Source organism: Oncorhynchus mykiss, unplaced genomic scaffold (genome assembly GCF_013265735.2).
Source record: "Oncorhynchus mykiss isolate Arlee unplaced genomic scaffold, USDA_OmykA_1.1 un_scaffold_144, whole genome shotgun sequence".
NCBI lineage: Eukaryota > Metazoa > Chordata > Actinopteri > Salmoniformes > Salmonidae > Oncorhynchus > Oncorhynchus mykiss.
Window position 1 is genome coordinate 1049880 of NW_023493665.1, and position 24800 is coordinate 1074679.

At 39.3% G+C, this 24800-nt stretch overlaps 1 protein-coding gene across 2 annotated transcripts; it reads right to left on the bottom strand.

The window, feature by feature from the left end:
- Nucleotides 1-18076: 18076 nt before the first annotated feature.
- On the bottom strand, nucleotides 18077-24191 carry LOC110516476 (rac guanine nucleotide exchange factor JJ). Of its 2 annotated transcripts, XM_036972355.1 has the most exons (8): nucleotides 23764-24191; nucleotides 22246-22363; nucleotides 20885-21130; nucleotides 20327-20788; nucleotides 19684-20163; nucleotides 19368-19528; nucleotides 18854-18971; nucleotides 18077-18722 (listed from the first exon to the last, which is right to left on the bottom strand). In XM_036972355.1, exons 1-8 carry the CDS (start codon nucleotides 24052-24054, stop codon nucleotides 18340-18342), a joined length of 2259 nt encoding a protein of 752 aa, XP_036828250.1. In that variant the 5' UTR covers nucleotides 24055-24191; the 3' UTR covers nucleotides 18077-18339. The 2 variants fall into 2 exon arrangements, with proteins under 2 accessions (XP_036828250.1, XP_036828251.1); XM_036972356.1 differs by lacking the exon at nucleotides 18854-18971 and having other exon boundaries at nucleotides 18597-18722; nucleotides 23764-24185.
- Nucleotides 24192-24800: the final 609 nt, after the last annotated feature.

Sequence of the window (24800 nt, forward strand, 5' to 3'; positions counted from 1 at the left end):
TGTTAAAAACCCTCCACTGTTGTTCAGTTGTAGATAGAAAGATGAAGTCCCAGAACGGATTGGATCGTTTCATCTTTATCTGATATTTCTGTTCTGAATGTTTCACCCTCCTGAATGAACCCGGTCTGTAGAAAGGTACCGACACGCGTCATAATACACATTATAAACAGGCAATATGACATGTTATTATTCTCACTGATGGATGTTTAAGTGTGTGTGTGTGTGTGTGTGTGTGTCCGTCCTCTCTTTGGAATCCCTGGAAAGAGCCTCCCTCGTTGTCAGGATTCCACAGTGATCCTGTCCTTGCTTTTTTTTCACCCCTCCTTCCCTCCCCCTTTCTCTGTACTGTAAATTAAGCATTTGAGGTTTTAGTTACGGTCTGAAGTTCAGGGTTCATCTGTCTCATTCTGTCTTCTCGTTGCCAACGACAGTCTCCCCTAATGGCCTTAACTTAATCCACCACGGGACCGTCAGCGCCGTCCAACTCTGACTCCGGATCGATCAGAACAACCTCCTCATATCTCTCTGGTTGTGTGGCCCAAACACCACCCTATTCGCTATATAGTGCACTTCTTGTGACTAGAGCCCTGCGGGGGTTTCATACGGCTGTGATTTGAAAGCAGTGCACTCTATAGGGAATAGGTTAACATTTGGGAGGCATCCTATCGGTTCTCTCTGCTGGTGTCAAAAGACCTTTTGGATAATATTAATGGGATGTCTTGTATTTATATTACAACTCAAAAACTTAGTCAATTAAACGACAATATTTTACGGAATGTTAAGATTTTAAGGAAATGTACTTTTTAGTATTATTTTATAACCATATTCTTCCTGGACGACATGTGGAAAGTACCAACACGCAGTTTTGTTATCACTGTAATGGAATTATGTCACAAATGAATAAAAAGATTTGGAAGAGTAATTGTATGAGTGTCTTATGGAGTTATCTGATCCAACAGTCGACAACTTAGGACTTCCTATATCCATAACCCATTTATATTTGACCATGGAAACTGGAACAAAGACAGCAAAGCGCATATATTTTTTAATATTTAATATCAATCCAAATTTTCCAAGTACATGTTTGTAAAGAAAAGGAAGCTGAAGCATTTACATCGTGGAACCCATTTTGAGCCTTTTGTGTTGTTGTTGTTGTCTGTGTTGTATGTGGGACATATTTGGGAGATGGACCGTCGCTAGGCAACAGTTTCCGAAACGCGATTGAGAGAACAAGGACTTCTGAAGCTTCAAGTAAGCAATGTTACTAAACTAGTTGTGTTGAATCAGTTTAAAGTGAAACTAATGAATTATGACATGTAGTGAATATATGAACAGGTAGTGCAGGATGTCATGTAAAAATCTTACCGGCATGAAATAGTTTCCAATCGTTCAGATAGTTGCGTTGTAATATTTTCACGGGCTGTTTCTTTCTGCCTGTCGACTGCTATCGTTATGCTGAGTTGACTGTAAAAGATGAATTGCTAAAGTAAACCAGTAGTGATTAGGGACTGTTAGCCATTTTTAAAATGAGCAGGATAAATGTGTCTGTTTTCTGAAGGAACTGTGTCTAGTCAACTGGGACAGCCAACTGCCCACATTGGGCACGTTTCTCTGCGTGCCTTTTATGGCTATGTGGGAAGCTAATCAACTTCAAGATCAATTCAACTTCAAGAGGGCCGTCTTGGTTTAGCTTGGCATTAAATTAGCAGCGCACACCCCCTGTGACAAGTCAACCACTGTAATGAAACCCCCTAGCAGACCCCTAGACTACCATACACACCATCATGCACTGCCTCAGTCAGAAACTCTTGTCTAGACTACCATCTCATCCCAATTATATTCAAATAAAAAGGCCAATATAGCTTGGAAAGACAATCAGTGCAGCCTCTTTCAGTGCACGTTTGTCAATATACCCTCATATCTCTCTCCTCTTCCACATTACAGACATTATGAGTGGCTTCTCTAGTCTTTTAGTTAACTGTTATCCTGTTATCTCTACCCCTTCTACAGACATTAAAACTGATATCCTGTTATCTCTACCCATTCTACACACATTAAAACTGTTATCCTGTTATCTCTACCCATTCTACAGACATTAAAACTGTTATCCTGTTATCTCTACCCATTCTACAGACATTACAACTGTTATCCTGTTATCTCTACCCATTCTACAGACATTACAACTGTTATCTCTACCCTTCTACAGACATTAAAACTGATATCCTGTTATCTCTACCCCTTCTACAGACATTAAAACTGATATCCTGTTATCTCTACCCCTTCTACAGACATTAAAACTGATATCCTGTTATCTCTACCCCTTCTACAGACATTAAAACTGTTATCCTGTTATCTCTACCCATTCTACAGACATTAAAACTGTTATCTCTACCCTTCTACAGATGTTAAAACTGTTTATCTTGCTGGACACTCATCCCATCATACCAACACAACGATATATTTAGAGAGGAGACCATCTGACACATCTATCCATTACCCAATCTCTGTTTACAAGCAGCATGTGTAATAGCAGTTTTGAGTCAGTGCTGTGGAGAGATATACACACACACACACACACACACACACTATTACTATACACACTATCACTATTAGTCTCTGTTTACAAGTAAGTAATCCCAGTTTGTAAATAGAGGTTTGACAGAGAGTTGTTGCACCAAGTTATGCTCGGTGTATTTTCTGGTCACAGCAGGTATTTATAGTGAGTTTTTTACAGTAGCTTGCTGTTAGAAATGGATACCAATGCATACGCAATGGAATGTGTTATATAACACATTCTATAATGCCTTATGGAGCAGGATACATGGGGAATATCTATACATAAACATGGGGAATACCTCTGCACAACTACCCGATACATCTACTTCCTGTTAGTCATGTTTTACAGCCTCAGTCCAACTACCTGATACATCTACTTCCTGTTAGTCATGTTTTACAGCCTCAGTCCAACTACCTGATACATCTACTTCCTGTTAGTCATGTTTTACAGCCTCAGTCCAACTACCTGATACATCTACTTCCTGTTAGTCATGTTTTACAGCCTCAGTCCAACTACCCGATACATCTACTTCCTGTTAGTCATGTTTTACAGCCTCAGTCCAACTACCTGATACATCTACTTCCTGTTAGTCATGTTTTACAGCCTCAGTCCAACTACCCGATACATCTACTTCCTGTTAGTCATGTTTTACAGCCTCAGTCCAACTACCTGATACATCTACTTCCTGTTAGTCATGTTTTACAGCCTCAGTCCAACTACCCGATACATCTACTTCCTGTTAGTCATGTTTTACAGCCTCAGTCCAACTACCTGATACATCTACTTCCTGTTAGTCATGTTTTACAGCCTCAGTCCAACTACCCGATACATCTACTTCCTGTTAGTCATGTTTTACAGCCTCAGTCCAACTACCTGATACATCTACTTCCTGTTAGTCATGTTTTACAGCCTCAGTCCAACTACCCGATACATCTACTTCCTGTTAGTTATGTTTTACAGCCTCAGTCCAACTACCTGATACATCTACTTCCTGTTAGTCATGTTTTACAGCCTCAGTCCAACTACCCGATACATCTACTTCCTGTTAGTTATGTTTTACAGCCTCAGTCCAACTACCTGATACATCTACTTCCTGTTAGTCATGTTTTACAGCCTCAGTCCAACTACCTGATACATCTACTTCCTGTTAGTCATGTTTTACAGCCTCAGTCCAACTACCTGATACATCTACTTCCTGTTAGTTATGTTTTACAGCCTCAGTCCAACTACCCTGATACATCTACTTCCTGTTAGTCATGTTTTACAGCCTCAGTCCAACTACCTGATACATCTACTTCCTGTTAGTCATGTTTTACAGCCTCAGTCCAACTACCTGATACATCTACTTCCTGTTAGTCATGTTTTACAGCCTCAGTTCAACTACCTGATACATCTACTTCCTGTTAGTCATGTTTTACAGCCTCAGATCAACTACCCTGATACATCTACTTCCTGTTAGTCTTAGACTAGCAGTGTTTAATCTGTCTGTAACACCTGAACAAAGAGACTAAAGCTCAGAGACATTCAGATTGCAATCTACTTCCTGTATGGTGACATCACGTCCTGTTTGTTTCCAGGTAATGCGGTCCTTGGGCTGGATGCACTGTGCCACTTTCACAGAGAACTGGCTGCCCATCATGTACCCTGCCGACTACACTCCCTTCTAGACACTCTGTTACACACACCCACACACACACACACACACACACACAGCAGGATTGACCTCACAAACATAAACACACATCTGAAAACAGTCAGCGATTTTCTTTTTACCAAGTCTTGACTGAATGCCTCAACAATGTGGTCGCGTAGAGAAGATTTCAACCCAGACACATTTTCAGAGCTTCTTGTTAAAAACCCTCCACTGTTGTTCAGTTGTAGATAGAAAGATGAAGTCCCAGAACGGATTGGATCGTTTCATCTTTATCTGATATTTCTGTTCTGAATGTTTCACCCTCCTGAATGAACCCGGTCTGTAGAAAGGTACCGACACGCGTCATAATACACATTATAAACAGGCAATATGACATGTTATTATTCTCACTGATGGATGTTTAAGTGTGTGTGTGTGTGTGTGTGTGTGTCCGTCCTCTCTTTGGAATCCCTGGAAAGAGCCTCCCTCGTTGTCAGGATTCCACAGTGATCCTGTCCTTGCTTTTTTTTCACCCCTCCTTCCCTCCCCCTTTCTCTGTACTGTAAATTAAGCATTTGAGGTTTTAGTTACGGTCTGAAGTTCAGGGTTCATCTGTCTCATTCTGTCTTCTCGTTGCCAACGACAGTCTCCCCTAATGGCCTTAACTTAATCCACCACGGGACCGTCAGCGCCGTCCAACTCTGACTCCGGATCGATCAGAACAACCTCCTCATATCTCTCTGGTTGTGTGGCCCAAACACCACCCTATTCGCTATATAGTGCACTTCTTGTGACTAGAGCCCTGCGGGGGTTTCATACGGCTGTGATTTGAAAGCAGTGCACTCTATAGGGAATAGGTTAACATTTGGGAGGCATCCTATCGGTTCTCTCTGCTGGTGTCAAAAGACCTTTTGGATAATATTAATGGGATGTCTTGTATTTATATTACAACTCAAAAACTTAGTCAATTAAACGACAATATTTTACGGAATGTTAAGATTTTAAGGAAATGTACTTTTTAGTATTATTTTATAACCATATTCTTCCTGGACGACATGTGGAAAGTACCAACACGCAGTTTTGTTATCACTGTAATGGAATTATGTCACAAATGAATAAAAAGATTTGGAAGAGTAATTGTATGAGTGTCTTATGGAGTTATCTGATCCAACAGTCGACAACTTAGGACTTCCTATATCCATAACCCATTTATATTTGACCATGGAAACTGGAACAAAGACAGCAAAGCGCATATATTTTTTAATATTTAATATCAATCCAAATTTTCCAAGTACATGTTTGTAAAGAAAAGGAAGCTGAAGCATTTACATCGTGGAACCCATTTTGAGCCTTTTGTGTTGTTGTTGTTGTCTGTGTTGTATGTGGGACATATTTGGGAGATGGACCGTCGCTAGGCAACAGTCCCGAAACGCGATTGAGAGAACAAGTACTTCTGAAGCTTCAAGTAAGCAATGTTACTAAACTAGTTGTGTTGAATCAGTTTAAAGTGAAACTAATGAATTATGACATGTAGTGAATATATGAACAGGTAGTGCAGGATGTCATGTAAAAATCTTACCGGCATGAAATAGTTTCCAATCGTTCAGATAGTTGCGTTGTAATATTTTCACGGGCTGTTTCTTTCTGCCTGTCGACTGCTATCGTTATGCTGAGTTGACTGTAAAAGATGAATTGCTAAAGTAAACCAGTAGTGATTAGGGACTGTTAGCCATTTTTAAAATGAGCAGGATAAATGTGTCTGTTTTCTGAAGGAACTGTGTCTAGTCAACTGGGACAGCCAACTGCCCACATTGGGCACGTTTCTCTGCGTGCCTTTTATGGCTATGTGGGAAGCTAATCAACTTCAAGATCAATTCAACTTCAAGAGGGCCGTCTTGGTTTAGCTTGGCATTAAATTAGCAGCGCACACCCCCTGTGACAAGTCAACCACTGTAATGAAACCCCCTAGCAGACCCCTAGACTACCATACACACCATCATGCACTGCCTCAGTCAGAAACTCTTGTCTAGACTACCATCTCATCCCAATTATATTCAAATAAAAAGGCCAATATAGCTTGGAAAGACAATCAGTGCAGCCTCTTTCAGTGCACGTTTGTCAATATACCCTCATATCTCTCTCCTCTTCCACATTACAGACATGAGTGGCTTCTCTAGTCTTTTAGTTAACTGTTATCCTGTTATCTCTACCCCTTCTACAGACATTAAAACTGTTATCCTGTTATCTCTACCCATTCTACAGACATTAAAACTGATATCCTGTTGTCTCTACCCCTTCTACAGACATTAAAACTGATATCCTGTTATCTCTACCCCTTCTACAGATGTTAAAACTGTTTATCTTGCTGGACACATCCCATCATACCAACACAACGATATATTTAGAGAGGAGACCATCTGACACACACATCTATCCATTACCCAATCTCTGTTTACAAGCAGCATGTGTAATAGCAGTTTTGAGTCAGTGCTGTGGAGAGAGACACACACACACTATTACTCAGTCTCTGTTTACAAGTAAGTAATCCCAGTTTGTAAATAGAGGTTTGACAGAGAGTTGTTGCACCAAGTTATGCTCAATGTATTTTCTGGTCACAGCAGGTAATTCTAGTGAGTGTTTTTTACAGTAGCTTGCTGTTAGAAATGGATACCAATGCATACGCAATGGAATGTGTTATCTAACACATTCTATAATGCCTTATGGAGCAGGATACATGGGGAATATACATAAACATGGGGAATATACATAAACATGGGGAATACCTATATATAAACATGGGGAATATACATAAACATGGTGAATATACATAAACATGGGGAATATACATAAACATGGTGAATATACATAAACATGGTGAATATACATAAACATGGGGAATACCTATATATAAACATGGGGAATACCTATACATAAACATGGTGAATATACATAAACATGGGGAATATACATAAACATGGGGAATATACATAAACATGGGGAATATACATAAACATGGTGAATATACATAAACATGGTGAATATACATAAACATGGGGAATATACATAAACATGGTGAATATACATAAACATGGGGAATATACATAAACATGGTGAATATACATAAACATGGGGAATACCTATACATAAACATGGTGAATATACATAAACATGGGGAATACCTATACATAAACATGGGGAATACCTATACATAAACATGGTGAATATACATAAACATGGGGAATATACATAAACATGGGGAATACCTATACATAAACATGGGGAATACCTATACATAAACATGGAGAATATACATAAACATGGTGAATATACATAAACATGGGGAATATACATAAACATGGGGAATACCTATACATAAACATGGGGAATATACATAAACATGGGGAATATACATAAACATGGGGAATACCTATACATAAACATGGGGAATATACATAAACATGGGGAATACCAATACATAAACATGGGGAATATACATAAACATGGGGAATACCTATACATAAACATGGGGAATACCTATACATAAACATGGGGAATATACATAAACATGGGGAATACCTATACATAAACATGGGGAATACCAATACATAAACATGGGGAATATACATAAACATGGTGAATATACATAAACATGGGGAATACCTATACATAAACATGGGGAATATACATAAACATGGGGAATATACATAAACATGGGGAATACCTATACATAAACATGGGGAATACCTATATATAAACATGGGGAATATACATAAACATGGGGAATACCTATACATAAACATGGGGAATATACATAAACATGGGGAATACCTATACATAAACATGGGGAATACCTATACATAAACATGGGGAATATACATAAACATGGTGAATATACATAAACATGGGGAATACCAATACATAAACATGGGGAATATACATAAACATGGGGAATATACATAAACATGGGGAATATACATAAACATGGGGAATATACATAAACATGGGGAATATACATAAACATGGGGAATATACATAAACATGGGGAATACCTATACATAAACATGGGGAATATACATAAACATGGGGAATACCTATACATAAACATGGGGAATATACATAAACATGGGGAATACCAATACATAAACATGGGGAATATACATAAACATGGGGAATACCTATACATAAACATGGGGAATACCTATACATAAACATGGGGAATATACATAAACATGGGGAATACCTATACATAAACATGGGGAATATACATAAACATGGTGAATATACATAAACATGGGGAATACCTATACATAAACATGGGGAATACCTATACATAAACATGGTGAATACCTATACATAAACATGGGGAATACCTATACATAAACATGGGGAATACCTATACATAAACATGGGGAATACCTATACATAAACATGGGGAATACCTATACATAAACATGGGGAATACCTATACATAAACATGGGGAATACCTATACATAAACATGGTGAATATACATAAACATGGGGAATACCTATACATAAACATGGGGAATATACATAAACATGGTGAATACCTATACATAAACATGGGGAATACCTATACATAAACATGGGGAATACCTATACATAAACATGGGGAATACCTATACATAAACATGGGGAATACCTATACATAAACATGGTGAATATACATAAACATGGGGAATACCTATACATAAACATGGGGAATATACATAAACATGGGGAATACCTATACATAAACATGGGGAATACCTATACATAAACATGGTGAATATACATAAACATGGGGAATACCTATACATAAACATGGGGAATATACATAAACATGGTGAATACCTATACATAAACATGGTGAATACCTATACATAAACATGGGGAATACCTATACATAAACATGGGGAATATACATAAACATGGGGAATATACATAAACATGGGGAATACCTATACATAAACATGGGGAATACCTATACATAAACATGGGGAATATCTATACATAAACATGGTGAATATACATAAACATGGGGAATATACATAAACATGGGGAATATACATAAACATGGGGAATACCTATACATAAACATGGGGAATACCTATACATAAACATGGGGAATACCTATACATAAACATGGGGAATATACATAAACATGGGGAATACCTATACATAAACATGGGGAATATACATAAACATGGGGAATACCTATACATAAACATGGGGAATACCTATACATAAACATGGGGAATACCTATACATAAACATGGGGAATATACATAAACATGGTGAATATACATAAACATGGTGAATATACATAAACATGGTGAATATACATAAACATGGGGAATATACATAAACATGGGGAATATACATAAACATGGGGAATACCTATACATAAACATGGGGAATACCTATATATAAACATGGGGAATACCTATACATAAACATGGGGAATACCTATACATAAACATGGTGAATATACATAAACATGGGGAATACCTATATATAAACATGGTGAATACCTATACATAAACATGGGGAATATACATAAACATGGTGAATATACATAAACATGGGGAATACCTATACATAAACATGGGGAATACCTATACATAAACATGGTGAATACCTATACATAAACATGGGGAATACCTATACATAAACATGGGGAATACCTATACATAAACATGGGGAATACCTATACATAAACATGGGGAATACCTATACATAAACATGGGGAATACCTATACATAAACATGGGGAATACCTATACATAAACATGGTGAATATACATAAACATGGGGAATACCTATACATAAACATGGGGAATATACATAAACATGGTGAATACCTATACATAAACATGGGGAATACCTATACATAAACATGGGGAATACCTATACATAAACATGGGGAATACCTATACATAAACATGGGGAATACCTATACATAAACATGGGGAATATACATAAACATGGGGAATACCTATACATAAACATGGGGAATATACATAAACATGGGGAATACCTATACATAAACATGGGGAATACCTATACATAAACATGGTGAATATACATAAACATGGGGAATACCTATACATAAACATGGGGAATATACATAAACATGGTGAATACCTATACATAAACATGGGGAATACCTATACATAAACATGGGGAATATACATAAACATGGGGAATATACATAAACATGGGGAATACCTATACATAAACATGGGGAATACCTATACATAAACATGGGGAATACCTATACATAAACATGGTGAATATACATAAACATGGGGAATATACATAAACATGGGGAATATACATAAACATGGGGAATACCTATACATAAACATGGGGAATACCTATACATAAACATGGGGAATACCTATACATAAACATGGGGAATATACATAAACATGGGGAATACCTATACATAAACATGGGGAATATACATAAACATGGGGAATACCTATACATAAACATGGGGAATACCTATACATAAACATGGGGAATACCTATACATAAACATGGGGAATATACATAAACATGGTGAATATACATAAACATGGTGAATATACATAAACATGGTGAATATACATAAACATGGGGAATATACATAAACATGGGGAATATACATAAACATGGGGAATACCTATACATAAACATGGGGAATATACATAAACATGGGGAATACCTATACATAAACATGGGGAATATACATAAACATGGGGAATATACATAAACATGGGGAATACCTATACATAAAGATGGGGAATATACATAAACATGGGGAATACCTATACATAAACATGGGGAATATACATAAACATGGGGAATACCTATACATAAACATGGGGAATATACATAAACATGGGGAATATACATAAACATGGGGAATACCTATACATAAACATGGGGAATATACATAAACATGGGGAATACCTATACATAAACATGGGGAATATACATAAACATGGGGAATACCTATACATAAACATGGGGAATATACATAAACATGGGGAATACCTATACATAAACATGGGGAATATACATAAACATGGGGAATACCTATACATAAACATGGGGAATATACATAAACATAGGGAATACCTATACATACAGTGCCTTGCGAAAGTATTCAGCCCCCTTGAACTTTGCGACCTTTTGCCACATTTCAGGCTTCAAACATAAAGATATAAAACTGTATTTTTTTGTGAAGAATCAACAACAAGTGGGACACAATCATGAAGTGGAACGACATTTATTGGATATTTCAAACTTTTTTAACAAATCAAAAACTGAACAATTGGGCGTGCAAAATTATTCAGCCCCCTTAACTTAATACTTTGTAGCGCCACCTTTTGCTGCGATTACATCTGTAAGTCGCTTGGGGTATGTCTCTATCAGTTTTGCACATCGAGAGACTGAATTTTTTTCCCATTCCTCCTTGCAAAACAGCTCGAGCTCAGTGAGGTTTGATGGAGAGCATTTGTGAACAGCAGTTTTCAGTTCTTTCCACAGATTCTCGATTGGATTCAGGTCTGGACTTTGACTTGGCCATTCTAACACCTGGATATGTTTATTTTTGAACCATTCCATTGTAGATTTTGCTTTATGTTTTGGATCATTGTCTTGTTGGAAGACAAATCTCCGTCCCAGTCTCAGGTCTTTTGCAGACTCCATCAGGTTTTCTTCCAGAATGGTCCTGTATTTGGCTCCATCCATCTTCCCATCAATTTTATCCATCTTCCCTGTCCCTGCTGAAGAAAAGCAGGCCCAAACCATGATGCTGCCACCACCATGTTTGACAGTGGGGATGGTGTGTTCAGGGTGATGAGCTGTGTTGCTTTTACGCCAAACATAACATTTTGCATTGTTGCCAAAAAGTTCAATTTTGGTTTCATCTGACCAGAGCACCTTCTTCCACATGTTTGGTGTGTCTCCCAGGTGGCTTGTGGCAAACTTTAAACGACACTTTTTATGGATATCTTTAAGAAATGGCTTTCTTCTTGCCACTCTTCCATAAAGGCCAGATTTGTGCAATATACGACTGATTGTTGTCCTATGGACAGAGTCTCCCACCTCAGCTGTAGATCTCTGCAGTTCATCCAGAGTGATCATGGGCCTCTTGGCTGCATCTCTGATCAGTCTTCTCCTTGTATGGGCTGAAAGTTTAGAGGGACGGCCAGGTCTTGGTAGATTTGCAGTGGTCTGATACTCCTTCCATTTCAATATTATCGCTTGCACAGTGCTCCTTGGGATGTTTAAAGCTTGGGAAATCTTTTTGTATCCAAATCCGGCTTTAAACTTCTTCACAACAGTATCTCGGACCTGCCTGGTGTGTTCCTTGTTCTTCATGATGCTCTCTGCGCTTTTAACGGACCTCTGAGACTATCACAGTACAGGTGCATTTATACGGAGACTTGATTACACACAGGTGGATTGTATTTATCATCATTAGTCATTTAGGTCAACATTGGATCATTCAGAGATCCTCACTGAACTTCTGGAGAGAGTTTGCTGCACTGAAAGTAAAGGGGCTGAATAATTTTGCACGCCCAATTTTTCAGTTTTTGATTTGTTAAAAAAGTTTGAAATATCCAATAAATGTCGTTCCACTTCATGATTGTGTCCCACTTGTTGTTGATTCTTCACAAAAAAATACAGTTTTATATCTTTATGTTTGAAGCCTGAAATGTGGCAAAAGGTCGCAAAGTTCAAGGGGGCCGAATACTTTCGCAAGGCACTGTAAACATGGGGAATACTTATACATAAACATGGGGAATATACATAAACATGGTGAATATACATAAACATGGTGAATATACATAAACATGGGGAATATACATAAACATGGGGAATATACATAAACATGGGGAATACCTATACATAAACATGGGGAATACCTATACATAAACATGGGGAATATACATAAACATGGGGAATATACATAAACATGGGGAATACCTATACATAAACATGGTGAATATACATAAACATGGGGAATACCTATACATAAACATGGGGAATATACATAAACATGGGGAATACCTATACATAAACATGGGGAATACCTATATATAAACATGGGGAATATACATAAACATGGGGAATACCAATACATAAACATGGGGAATACCTATACATAAACATGGGGAATACCTATACATAAACATGGGGAATACCTATACATAAACATGGAGAATATACATAAACATGGTGAATATACATAAACATGGGGAATATACATAAACATGGGGAATACCTATACATAAACATGGGGAATATACATAAACATGGGGAATACCTATACATAAACATGGGGAATACCTATACATAAACATGGGGAATACGTATACATAAACATGGGGAATACCTATACATAAACATGGGGAATATACATAAACATGGGGAATACCTATACATAAACATGGGGAATACCTATACATAAACATGGGGAATACCTATACATAAACATGGGGAATACGTATAGATAAACATGGGGAATACCTATACATAAACATGGGGAATATACATAAACATGGGGAATATACATAAACATGGGGAATACCTATACATAAACATGGGGAATACCTATATATAAACATGGGGAATATACATAAACATGGGGAATACCTATACATAAACATGGGGAATACCTATACATAAACATGGGGAATACCTATACATAAACATGGGGAATATACATAAACATGGGGAATATACATAAACATGGGGAATATACATAAACATGGGGAATATACATAAACATGGGGAATACCTATACATAAACATGGGGAATACCTATACATAAACATGGGGAATACGTATAGATAAACATGGGGAATACCTATACATAAACATGGGGAATATACATAAACGTGTGGAATACCTATACATAAACATGGTGCCACTATGGACCAGGATACATGGGGGATTTTAACTCTTACCTCCATTAAGAACGGTTTTGATTTCGTCAGCGTTTGGCCTGGCTAAGAGAATTTGACCTAAATACGCCAGCTCTCGAGTTTCTGACATGACCGTTAAAACCAAATCTTATCCAGCCTGAAACCCTTTTTGTCAGAGGTCCTTGGTATGCCCCTGCCTCTGCCCTACATAGCTCGGTATGAGGGGTCTGATGAGGGGGACAGGGCCAAAGGAAATGGCTGGTCCACCGAGAGAGGGAGTGATGTCAGTGTCTGATTCTGTTGTGGTATTGTTGTACTGTGACCTTTTATAATTATTTTGACTTGGTAACTAATAGCAAGCCATTTCTAGATTTAACCTATCATAGAGGGCAGAGGTTGCCGGGTGAACTGATTCAAATGGCAACCCCCATTCCAGTATGTTGTTGTAGTATTGTTGTACTGTGACCAACCCCCATTCCAGTATGTTGTTGTGGTATTGTTGTACTGTGACCAACCCCCATTCCAGTATGTTGTTGTAGTATTGTTGTACTGTGACCAACCCCCATACCAGTATGTTGTTGTAGTATTGTTGTACTGTGACCAACCCCCATTCCAGTATGTTGTTGTAGTATTGTTGTACTGTGACCAACCCCCATTCCAGTATGGTGTTGTAGTATTGTTGTACTGTGACCAACCCCCATACCAGTATGTTGTTGTAGTATTGTTGTACTGTGACCAACCAACGTACCAGTATGTTGTTGTGGTATTGTTGTACTGTGACCAACCCCCATTCCAGTATGTTGTTGTGGTATTGTTGTACTGTGACCAACCCCCATTCCAGTATGTTGTTGTAGTATTGTTGTACTGTGACCAACCCCCATTCCAGTATGTTGTTGTAGTATTGTTGTACTGTGACCAACCCCCATACCAGTATGTTGTTGTAGTATTGTTGTACTGTGACCAACCCCCATTCCAGTATGGTGTTGTAGTATTGTTGTACTGTGACCAACCCCCATTCCAGTATGTTGTTTGTGTATTGTTGTACTGTGACCAACCCCCATTCCAGTATGTTGTTGTAGTATTGTTGTACTGTGACCAACCCCCATTCCAGTATGTTGTTGTAGTATTGTTGTACTGTGACCAACCCCCATTCCAGTATGGTGTTGTAGTATTGTTGTACTGTGACCAACCCCCATACCAGTATGTTGTTGTAGTATTGTTGTACTGTGACCAACCAACGTACCAGTATGTTGTTGTGGTATTGTTGTACTGTGACCAACCCCCATTCCAGTATGTTGTTGTGGTATTGTTGTACTGTGACCAACCCCCATTCCAGTATGTTGTTGTAGTATTGTTGTACTGTGACCAACCCCCATTCCAGTATGTTGTTGTAGTATTGTTGTACTGTGACCAACCCCCATACCAGTATGTTGTTGTAGTATTGTTGTACTGTGACCAACCCCCATTCCAGTATGGTGTTGTAGTATTGTTGTACTGTGACCAACCCCCATTCCAGTATGTTGTTTGTGTATTGTTGTACTGTGACCAACCCCCATTCCAGTATGTTGTTGTAGTATTGTTGTACTGTGACCAACCCCCATTCCAGTATGTTGTTGTAGTATTGTTGTACTGTGACCAACCCCCATACCAGTATGTTGTTGTAGTATTGTTGTACTGTGACCAACCCCCATTCCAGTATGTTGTTGTGGTATTGTTGTACTGTGACCAACCCCCATTCCAGTATGTTGTTGTGTATTGTTGTACTGTGACCAACCCCCATACCAGTATGTTGTTGTAGTATTGTTGTACTGTGACCAACCCCCATTCCAGTATGTTGTTGTAGTATTGTTGTACTGTGACCAACCCCCATACCAGTATGTTGTTGTAGTATTGTTGTACTGTGACCAACCCCCATTCCAGTATGTTGTTGTGTATTGTTGTACTGTGACCAACCCCCATTCCAGTATGTTGTTGTAGTATTGTTGTACTGTGACCAACCCCCATTCCAGTATGTTGTTTGTGTATTGTTGTACTGTGACCAACCCCCATTCCAGTATGTTGTTGTGTATTGTTGTACTGTGACCAACCCCCATTCCAGTATGTTGTTGTGTATTGTTGTACTGTGACCAACCCCCATTCCAGTATGTTGTTGTGTATTGTTGTACTGTGACCAACCCCCATTCCAGTATGTTGTTGTGTATTGTTGTACTTTGACCAACCCCCCATTCCAGTATGTTGTTTGTGTATTGTTGTACTGTGACCAACCCCCATTCCAGTATGTTGTTGTGTATTGTTGTACTGTGACCAACCCCCATTCCAGTATGTTGTTGTAGTATTGTTGTACTGTGACCAACCCCCATTCCAGTATGTTGTTGTAGTATTGTTGTACTGTGACCAACCCCCATTCCAGTATGTTGTTGTAGTATTGTTGTACTGTGACCAACCCCCATTCCAGTATGTTGTTGTAGTATTGTTGTACTGTGACCAACCCCCATTCCAGTATGTTGTTGTAGTATTGTTGTACTGTGACCAACCCCCATTCCAGTATGTTGTTGTAGTATTGTTGTACTGTGACCAACCCCCATTCCAGTATGTTGTTGTAGTATTGTTGTACTGTGACCAACCCCCATTCCAGTATGTTGTTGTAGTATTGTTGTACTGTGACCAACCCCCATTCCAGTATGTTGTTGTAGTATTGTTGTACTGTGACCAACCCCCATTCCAGTATGTTGTTGTTGTATTGTTGTACTGTGACCAACCCCCATTCCAGTATGTTGTTGTTGTATTGTTGTACTGTGACCAACCCCCATTCCAGTATGTTGTTGTAGTATTGTTGTACTGTGACCAACCCCCATTCCAGTATGTTGTTGTTGTATTGTTGTACTGTGACCAACCCCCATTCCAGTATGTTGTTTGTGTATTGTTGTACTGTGACCAACCAACGTACCAGTATGTTGTTTGACATTTAGATTTTCTGACCAGGTCAGCATATACAGTATCTCTTTCTGTCATATATCTGGTATGTTTATTTGAAGAGTTAGCTGGCTAGCTTGTAAAGTGGCGAATTAAAGTAATGTTAGCCTAGCCTTTCTCTGTTTAGCTAGTTAAATTAGCTAGTCGTTTAAAAAAAATCTAACCTTTCAAGCTAGCTGTGAAGAGTAAGTTTACAGTATGTTCTTAAATCGGTTACATTTAGTATTATTTTATATCAATATTTTTATTCGACCACATATGGAAAATACCAACACGCTACTTTGTTATCATAGTCACTGGAATGGAATTATGTCACAAATGGGGAAATAATTCTGAATAAAAAGATTTGGACTAATTGTCTCCTATTGTGAGTGTGTTATGTATTTCTCAGGTCCACCAGCAGCATACTTACGATATCCATTATTATTATTATTATTATTGGTATTATTATTATTATTATTATTATTATTGGTATTATTATTATTATTATTATTATTATTATTATTATTATTGGTATTATTATTATTATTATTATTATTATTATTGGTATTATTGTTATTGGTATTATTATTATTATTATTATTGGTATTATTATTATTATTATTATTATTATTGGTATTATTATTATTATTATTATTATTATTATTGGTATTATTATTATTATTGGTATTATTATTATTATTATTATTATTGGTATTATTGTTATTGGTATTATTATTATTATTATTATTATTATTATTATTGGTATTATTATTATTATTGTTATTGGTATTATTATTATTGGTATGATTATTATTGATATTATTATTATTATTGGTATTATTATTATTGGTATTATTATTATTATTGGTATTATTATTGGTATTATTATTATTGGTATTATTATTATTATTGGTATTATTATTGGTATTATTATTATTATTGGTGTTATTATTATTATTATTATTATTGGTATTATTATTTGACCATACAAACTGAAACAAGACAGCGAAGTGCATACATTTTAATATTAATATCAACTATCTAAGTACGTGTGTAAAAACAAAGTAAACAATAAAGCACTATATATAGTAGATCATTTGAAAGTAGAAATCAAACATCAACAACAACATCAGTAGTCCATCAACGTCCATTATCATTAGCCAAGATGGCCGCCTTCTGTCTTCAAGCATTTCTCAGAGGAAGAAGAAAAGACTCTTGGTTACAGTCGGCAGGATGTCGACAGTAGTTCCTCAGCCTTCTTTCCACAATTCCTACCTTTTACATGTGGCCTTGAAGATCTTAACCTCTCCCATCTCAGCCAGCAGGGTGGTGTTGAAGGTGTTCTTGAAGTCCTCAGTGAATACCAGGTTTGTCTTGAGGCGGACCTTGTTGGCCCAGATCAGAGTGTTTCCTGGACGACAGAAGTATTTCATGGTAACCAACAGCTCCTCTAAGTCGTGGTGATACACCACGTCAGCCGCCAGCACGTAGTCATAGCGATACACGGATCGTGGGTAAGTGCGTTCCACCTCAGGACCCCAGGACAGAGCTGTCACCTCAGGTGTATATTTAGAGCGCCCTCTGGTGTTTCGGAGCAAGTTGTATCTCAGATTGCTAAGGACGTCTGGGAGGTCGGTGGCCGTCACCTGGGCACCTGGGGACACATTACATAAGGAGCTTCTTAAGAAGAAGAAGAAGAAAGATGTCTTTTGTAGTCAGTTATCACCAGATACAGCAGCTGATGGGATTAGAGTCTAAAACTCAAAGGTAATCAGTAACATTTACCCAGTAGACTGGCGACGATAGACACTAATCCTGTCCCTGATCCCAGTTCCAAAACCTGCTTTCCTTTCAGATCTATCACATCAGTATTGGTCTCCAGGTAGTTACATAGAGCCAATGCCTGCAGGGGAGCAAATACATTATATTACTATGTGTAGCCTATCACCACCTAGTGGTCCATCACGTGTTGCAGGTAGGACGTTTATAGAAGTCCACCACTAGGTGGCAGTAGTCCATTTGTCTGTTTCCCTGTAGAAGAGCAATCTGAATAGGAAGGCCAGAAGACACCTGTTGTTCCATGTGAGTGTTTGGTGCATTGATTTATCCTGCCAACTACTTCAAATGTAGTGATTTATCTTCCCGACATTCCAAATGTAGTGATTTATCCTCCCGACAACGCCAAATGTAGTGATTTATCCTGCCGACATTCCAAATGTAGTGATTTATCCTGCTGACAACTATCCTGCCGACAACTATCCTGCCGACAACGCCAAATGTAGTGTAGAACTGTACTCACTGCTGGCCATATCACTCCGCCATGGGAGTCCATTGCCTCAACGATGTTGATTTTGTGCCCAGCATAGAAGTAGACCTCTCTGTCCAGTCGTATCCAGGGGACGTGGGTATTATCCAGCTGGGCATCTCCTGTATTCTTGGTTTCCTTGGTGTCCAGCTCCTCTACACAGGAATGGAACAAACCACTCATTCACATTCTAATGGGGATGGATCATACCATTTCTATTTCCTGGGTGTGTACTATCAATGGTAGACTTGTGTTCTTGAATGATTGAGTCTGAGTATCTAGGCATTAAAAAACTATGTCAATGACTCACCGATAATGTCTTCGTCAGTTGCTTCGGTGCTACAGCGGGAGTTAGTGTTTTCTTCTTCATCGTCATCATCATCATCCTCATATCCTTCATCACTATGTTCCAACGTCTGTTTCTCCCATGCTTGGCTACTGCTATCACCTGCATCAGCTTCCTCCTCCTCCTCCAAACTGTTGTCTTGTTCCTCTGAAATTTTATCTGCCTCCACAACAAACTGCTCGACCCAGACCGGTCTCTCCTCCCGTTGGACATTTGAGTCCTGAGTGTCTGCCTCCACAACAAACTGTTCGACCCAGACTGGTCTCTCCTCCCGTTGGACATTTGAGTCCTGAGTGTCTGCCTCCACAACAAACTGTTCGACCCAGACTGGTCTCTCCTCCCGTTGGACATTTGAGTCCTGAGTGTCTGCCTCCACAACAAACTGTTCGACCCAGACTGGTCTCTCCTCCCGTTGGACATTTGAGTCCTGAGTGTCTGCCTCCTCTGCACAAGAAACACAAAGAAGACCACAAGTCAATCCATGAAGAGTAGCTGCTGCATGTGCAGTAGCTAATGGGGATCTTAATAAACTAAACTAATTCAACAACACAATGAGATCAGCTCCTGGCCTTTTAGAACTTATATTTACATTAGGTTGAATGCTCACCAAGACCCTCAAGCTTTGATTCAGAGGTAGAACGTGAGCCAGCAGAATTCTGCTGCTCTTCATCGTCTCTGCAATCCTGAGAGTCTTCCTGGTTTTCTCTGTCCTTGTTCTCCTCTTTCAGTCCCTCCTTCTGCATCTCATTTTCTTCCTCATTCTCAGTTGTTTGATCTGCTTCAAACTCTTCCTCCTTTTCCTCTAAACCATTTTCCTCCACCTGTAAACAGACATGTTCTTCCTCCTCTTCCTGTTGTTTTCCTGGGACCAGCTCTGGTTCCTCCTCCTCTTCCTGTTGTTTTCCTGGGTCTAGCTCTGGTTTCTCCTCTGTTTCTCGACACGTGCCCATGAATATGTTTACTTCTCCAATCTCAGCCAGCAGTGTGGTGTTGAAGGTGTTCTGGAAGTTCTCTGTGAAGCTCAGGTCTGTCTTGAGGCGGACCTTGTTGGCCCAGATCAGAGTGGTTCCTGAGGACCACATTAGAAATAAGCGTGATTTAATGCTTTCATGTGTTATATTCTGGGATTCTTTAAACAGTTCAATCAACCAATCAATCAATCAACCTGGACGGCAGAAGTATCTCATGGTGAACAGCAGCTCTTCCAGGTAGTCATGGTGATACACCACATCAGCCGCCAGCACGTAGTCATAGCGATAGACAGATCTGGGGTAGATGCGTTCCACGTCAGGACCCCAGGACAGAGCTGCAGCTTGGGGAGTGTTCCTACAGCGCCCTCTTGTGTTACGGAGCAGGTTGGCTCTCAGGTTACCTATGATCTCTGGTAGGTCTGTAGCTGTGACCCAGGCACCTGGGGACAGGAAGCACTCTGTTATTCAACTAACAGACACACAGGTGGCCAGTACCAAATCAAACCCTAGCCACTAGTTGTCTAGTGCTGAGGACACTTCATGCAGATCTGAAAAGGTTGGATAGGTGTAAGTGGTATAGAATGCCGGGACCTTCTCCACTTAGCTAGCCACATTGATAGGACCTCCACCTTGCAATCCACCTTGCTAGCCACCTTGATAGGACTTCCTCCACCTTGCTAGTCACCTTGGTAGAACCTCCTCCACCTTGCTAGCTACCTTGATAGGACCTCTTCCACCTTGCTAGCCACCTTGATAGGACCTCCTCCACCTTGACAGGACCTCCTCCACCTAGCTAGGGCCTCCTCCACCTTGATAGGACCTCCACCTTGATAGGACCTCCTCCACCTAGCTAGGGCCTCCTCCACCTTGATAGGAGCTCCTCCACCTTGATAGGACCTCTTTCACCTTGCTAACCGCCATGATAGGACCTGCTCCACCTTGCTAGCCACCTTGCTAGGACCTCCTCCACCTTCCAGCCACCTTGCTAGGGCCTCCTCCACCTTGCTAGCCACCTTGCTAGGACCTCCTCCACCTTGCTAGCCACCTTGATAGGAACTCCTCCACCTTCCTAGCCACCTTGATAGGACCTCCTCCACCTTCCTAGCCACCTTGCTAGGGCCTCCTCCACCTTCCTAGCCACCTTGACAGGACCTCCTCCACCTTGATAGGACCTCCTCCACCTTGCTAGCCACCTTGATAGGACCTCCTCCACCTTCCTAGCCACCTTGCTAGGGCCTCCTCCACCTTGCTAGCCACCTTGACAGGACCTCCTCCACCTTGATAGGACCTCCTCCACCTTGCTAGCCACCTTGATAGGACCTCCTCCACCTTGCTAGCCACCTTGATTGGACCTCCTCCACCTTGATAGGACCTCCTCCACCTTGATAGGACCTCCTCCACCTTGCTAGGGCCTCCTCCACCTTGCTAGGGCCTCCTCCACCTTGCTAGCCACCTTGATAGGACCTCCTCCACCATGATAGGCTGTGTATAAATTTCACCATATTACTTACACCTCTCTGATCTTCTCAGATGTACATTTAATGCCCAGACTCACCTAGGAGTGTGGCTACAATAGACACTAGGCCAGGACCTGCTCCTAGCTCCAGCACTGCCTTGTCCACCAGGTTCAACTGCTCAACGTTGGTCTCTAGGTAGTGACACAGAGCCAACGCCTGCAGGCAACCAGAGTTACTATAGAAACCATCATTATAGTTGTTAGAACTTCAACCAGAGTTACTATAGAAACCATCATTATAGTTGTTAGAACTTCAACCATAGTTACTGTAGAAACCATAATTTTAGTTGTTAGAACTTTAACCATAGTTACTATAGAAACCATTATTATAGTTGTTAGAACTTCAACCATAGTTACTATAGAAACCATCATTTTAGTTGTTAGAACTTTAACCATAGTTACTATAGAAACCATCATTATAGTTGTTAGAACTTCAACCATAGTTACTATAGAAACCATCATTATAGTTGGTAGAACTTTAACCATAGTTACTATAGAAACCATCATTATAGTTGGTAGAACTTCATCCATAGTTACTATAGAAACCATCATTATAGTTGTTAGAACTTCAACCATAGTTACTATAGAAACCATCATTATAGTTGTTAGAACTTTAACCATAGTTACTATAGAAACCATCATTATAGTTGTTAGAACTTCTTCCACAGTTACTATAGAAACCATCATTATAGTTCTTAGAACTTCAACCATAGTTACTATAGAAACCATTATTATAGTTGTTAGAACTTCAACCATAGTTACTATAGAAACCATGATTATAGTTGTTAGAACTTCAACCATAGTTACTATAGAAACCATTATTATAGTTGTTAGAACTTCAACCATAGTTACTATAGAAACCATTATTATTGTTGTTAGATCTTCAACCATAGTTACTATAGAAACCATCATTATAGTTGTTAGAACTTCATCCACAGTTACTATAGAAACCATCATTATAGTTGTTAGAACTTCATCCACAGTTACTATAGAAACCATCATTATAGTTGTTAGAACTTCAACCACCGTTACTATAGAAGCCATTATTATAGTTGTTAGAACTTCATCCATAGTTACTATAGAAACCATCATTATAGTTGTTAGAACTTCAACCATTGTTACTATAGAAACCATCATTATAGTTGTTAGAACTTCATCCATAGTTACGTTAGAAACCATCATTATAGTTGTTAGAACTTCCACAATTGTTACTATAGAAACCATCATTATAGTTGGTAGAACTTCATAAATCATCATCACCATCCTCATCACCACCATCAATCATCATCCATCATATTAATTGATCGTTATCCTACATCCATCCATGAATGTCATGTTAAATAGTAGACTGACTCACTGCTATCATTGTTATCTATGAATGTCATGTTAAATAGTAGACTGACTCACTGCTATCATTGTTATCTATGAACGTCATGTTAAATAGTAGACTAACTCACTGCTATCATTGTTATCTATGAACGTCATGTTAAATAGTAGACTAACTCACTGCTATCATTGTTATCTATGAACGTCATGTTAAATAGTAGACTGACTCACCGCTGGCCAGATGACAGCACCGTAAGAGTCCAAGGCCTCAAAGATGCTGATCTCCTCTCCTACGTAGCAAAACACCTCTTTACCAAACTTGGAGTAGGTAGTGGGGGCCCAGGCCTGCTCCTTCTGCTGCTGGGGTTCAGTCTCCTTGGCTTTGTCATCTGATTCCTCCTCACTGTCTATCACTGTTGTCTCGCTATCATCTTTCTTATCTTCATCTTTCTCCTCCTCCTCCTCTACTGTAATGAAAGCAGTGTCCTTCTCATCTTTGTGATTTGTGCCTAAAGGATCCATAAAAATCTGAAATACGATTTTACTCCAACTGCACTGATGTTGAAATGACAAGTTAGCTACTAATGGTACAGCCAGCACTCTCTTCAGGCTCAGTCTCTCCCACACTTTGTAAAACCCAAGTCCAACACTTGAGTTTTTATCTCTCTCCCCCTCTCTCTAACTTCACCCCTCCCCGGACCATGTTTGGTAACAACATATTTTTCCCCACTTACAGTCTGTCAAAGCTAAGTACTGTAATGAAATCCTGCCCCCCTTAGACACCCTTCCACAGCCCTCGTTCCCCATATGGACCGCCTCACAGCGGAGTTGACGAGAGAGCAGAAACAGCCGCTTTTAAAACCCTTTATCAAACCAAAAACCATCACCTACCTACTGCAGTCCTTGGTTTTATTTGGTCAGCGGGGTTTTTGGGGGTCAACCCTCCACCTTTCTGTCTTGGTTTTCCATCTCGTACTCAACGAATCAATCATTAATGAAGTATTTTTCTCTTCTTCTTGTTGAAGATCGTTCTAACTGAATCTTAGGAAGTCTTAGAGTCGAGGTTTTAAGACTGATCAGAATCCTGCTGGGTTGTCTCAGAGTCGAGGTTTTAAGACTTTATCTGAATCCTCCTGGGTCGTCTGAGAGTCGAGGTTTTAAGACTGATCGGAATCCTGCTGGGTCGTCTCAGAGTCGAGGTTTTAAGACTGATCAGAATCCTCCTGGGTCGTCTCAGAGTCGAGGTTTTAAGACTGATCAGAATCCTG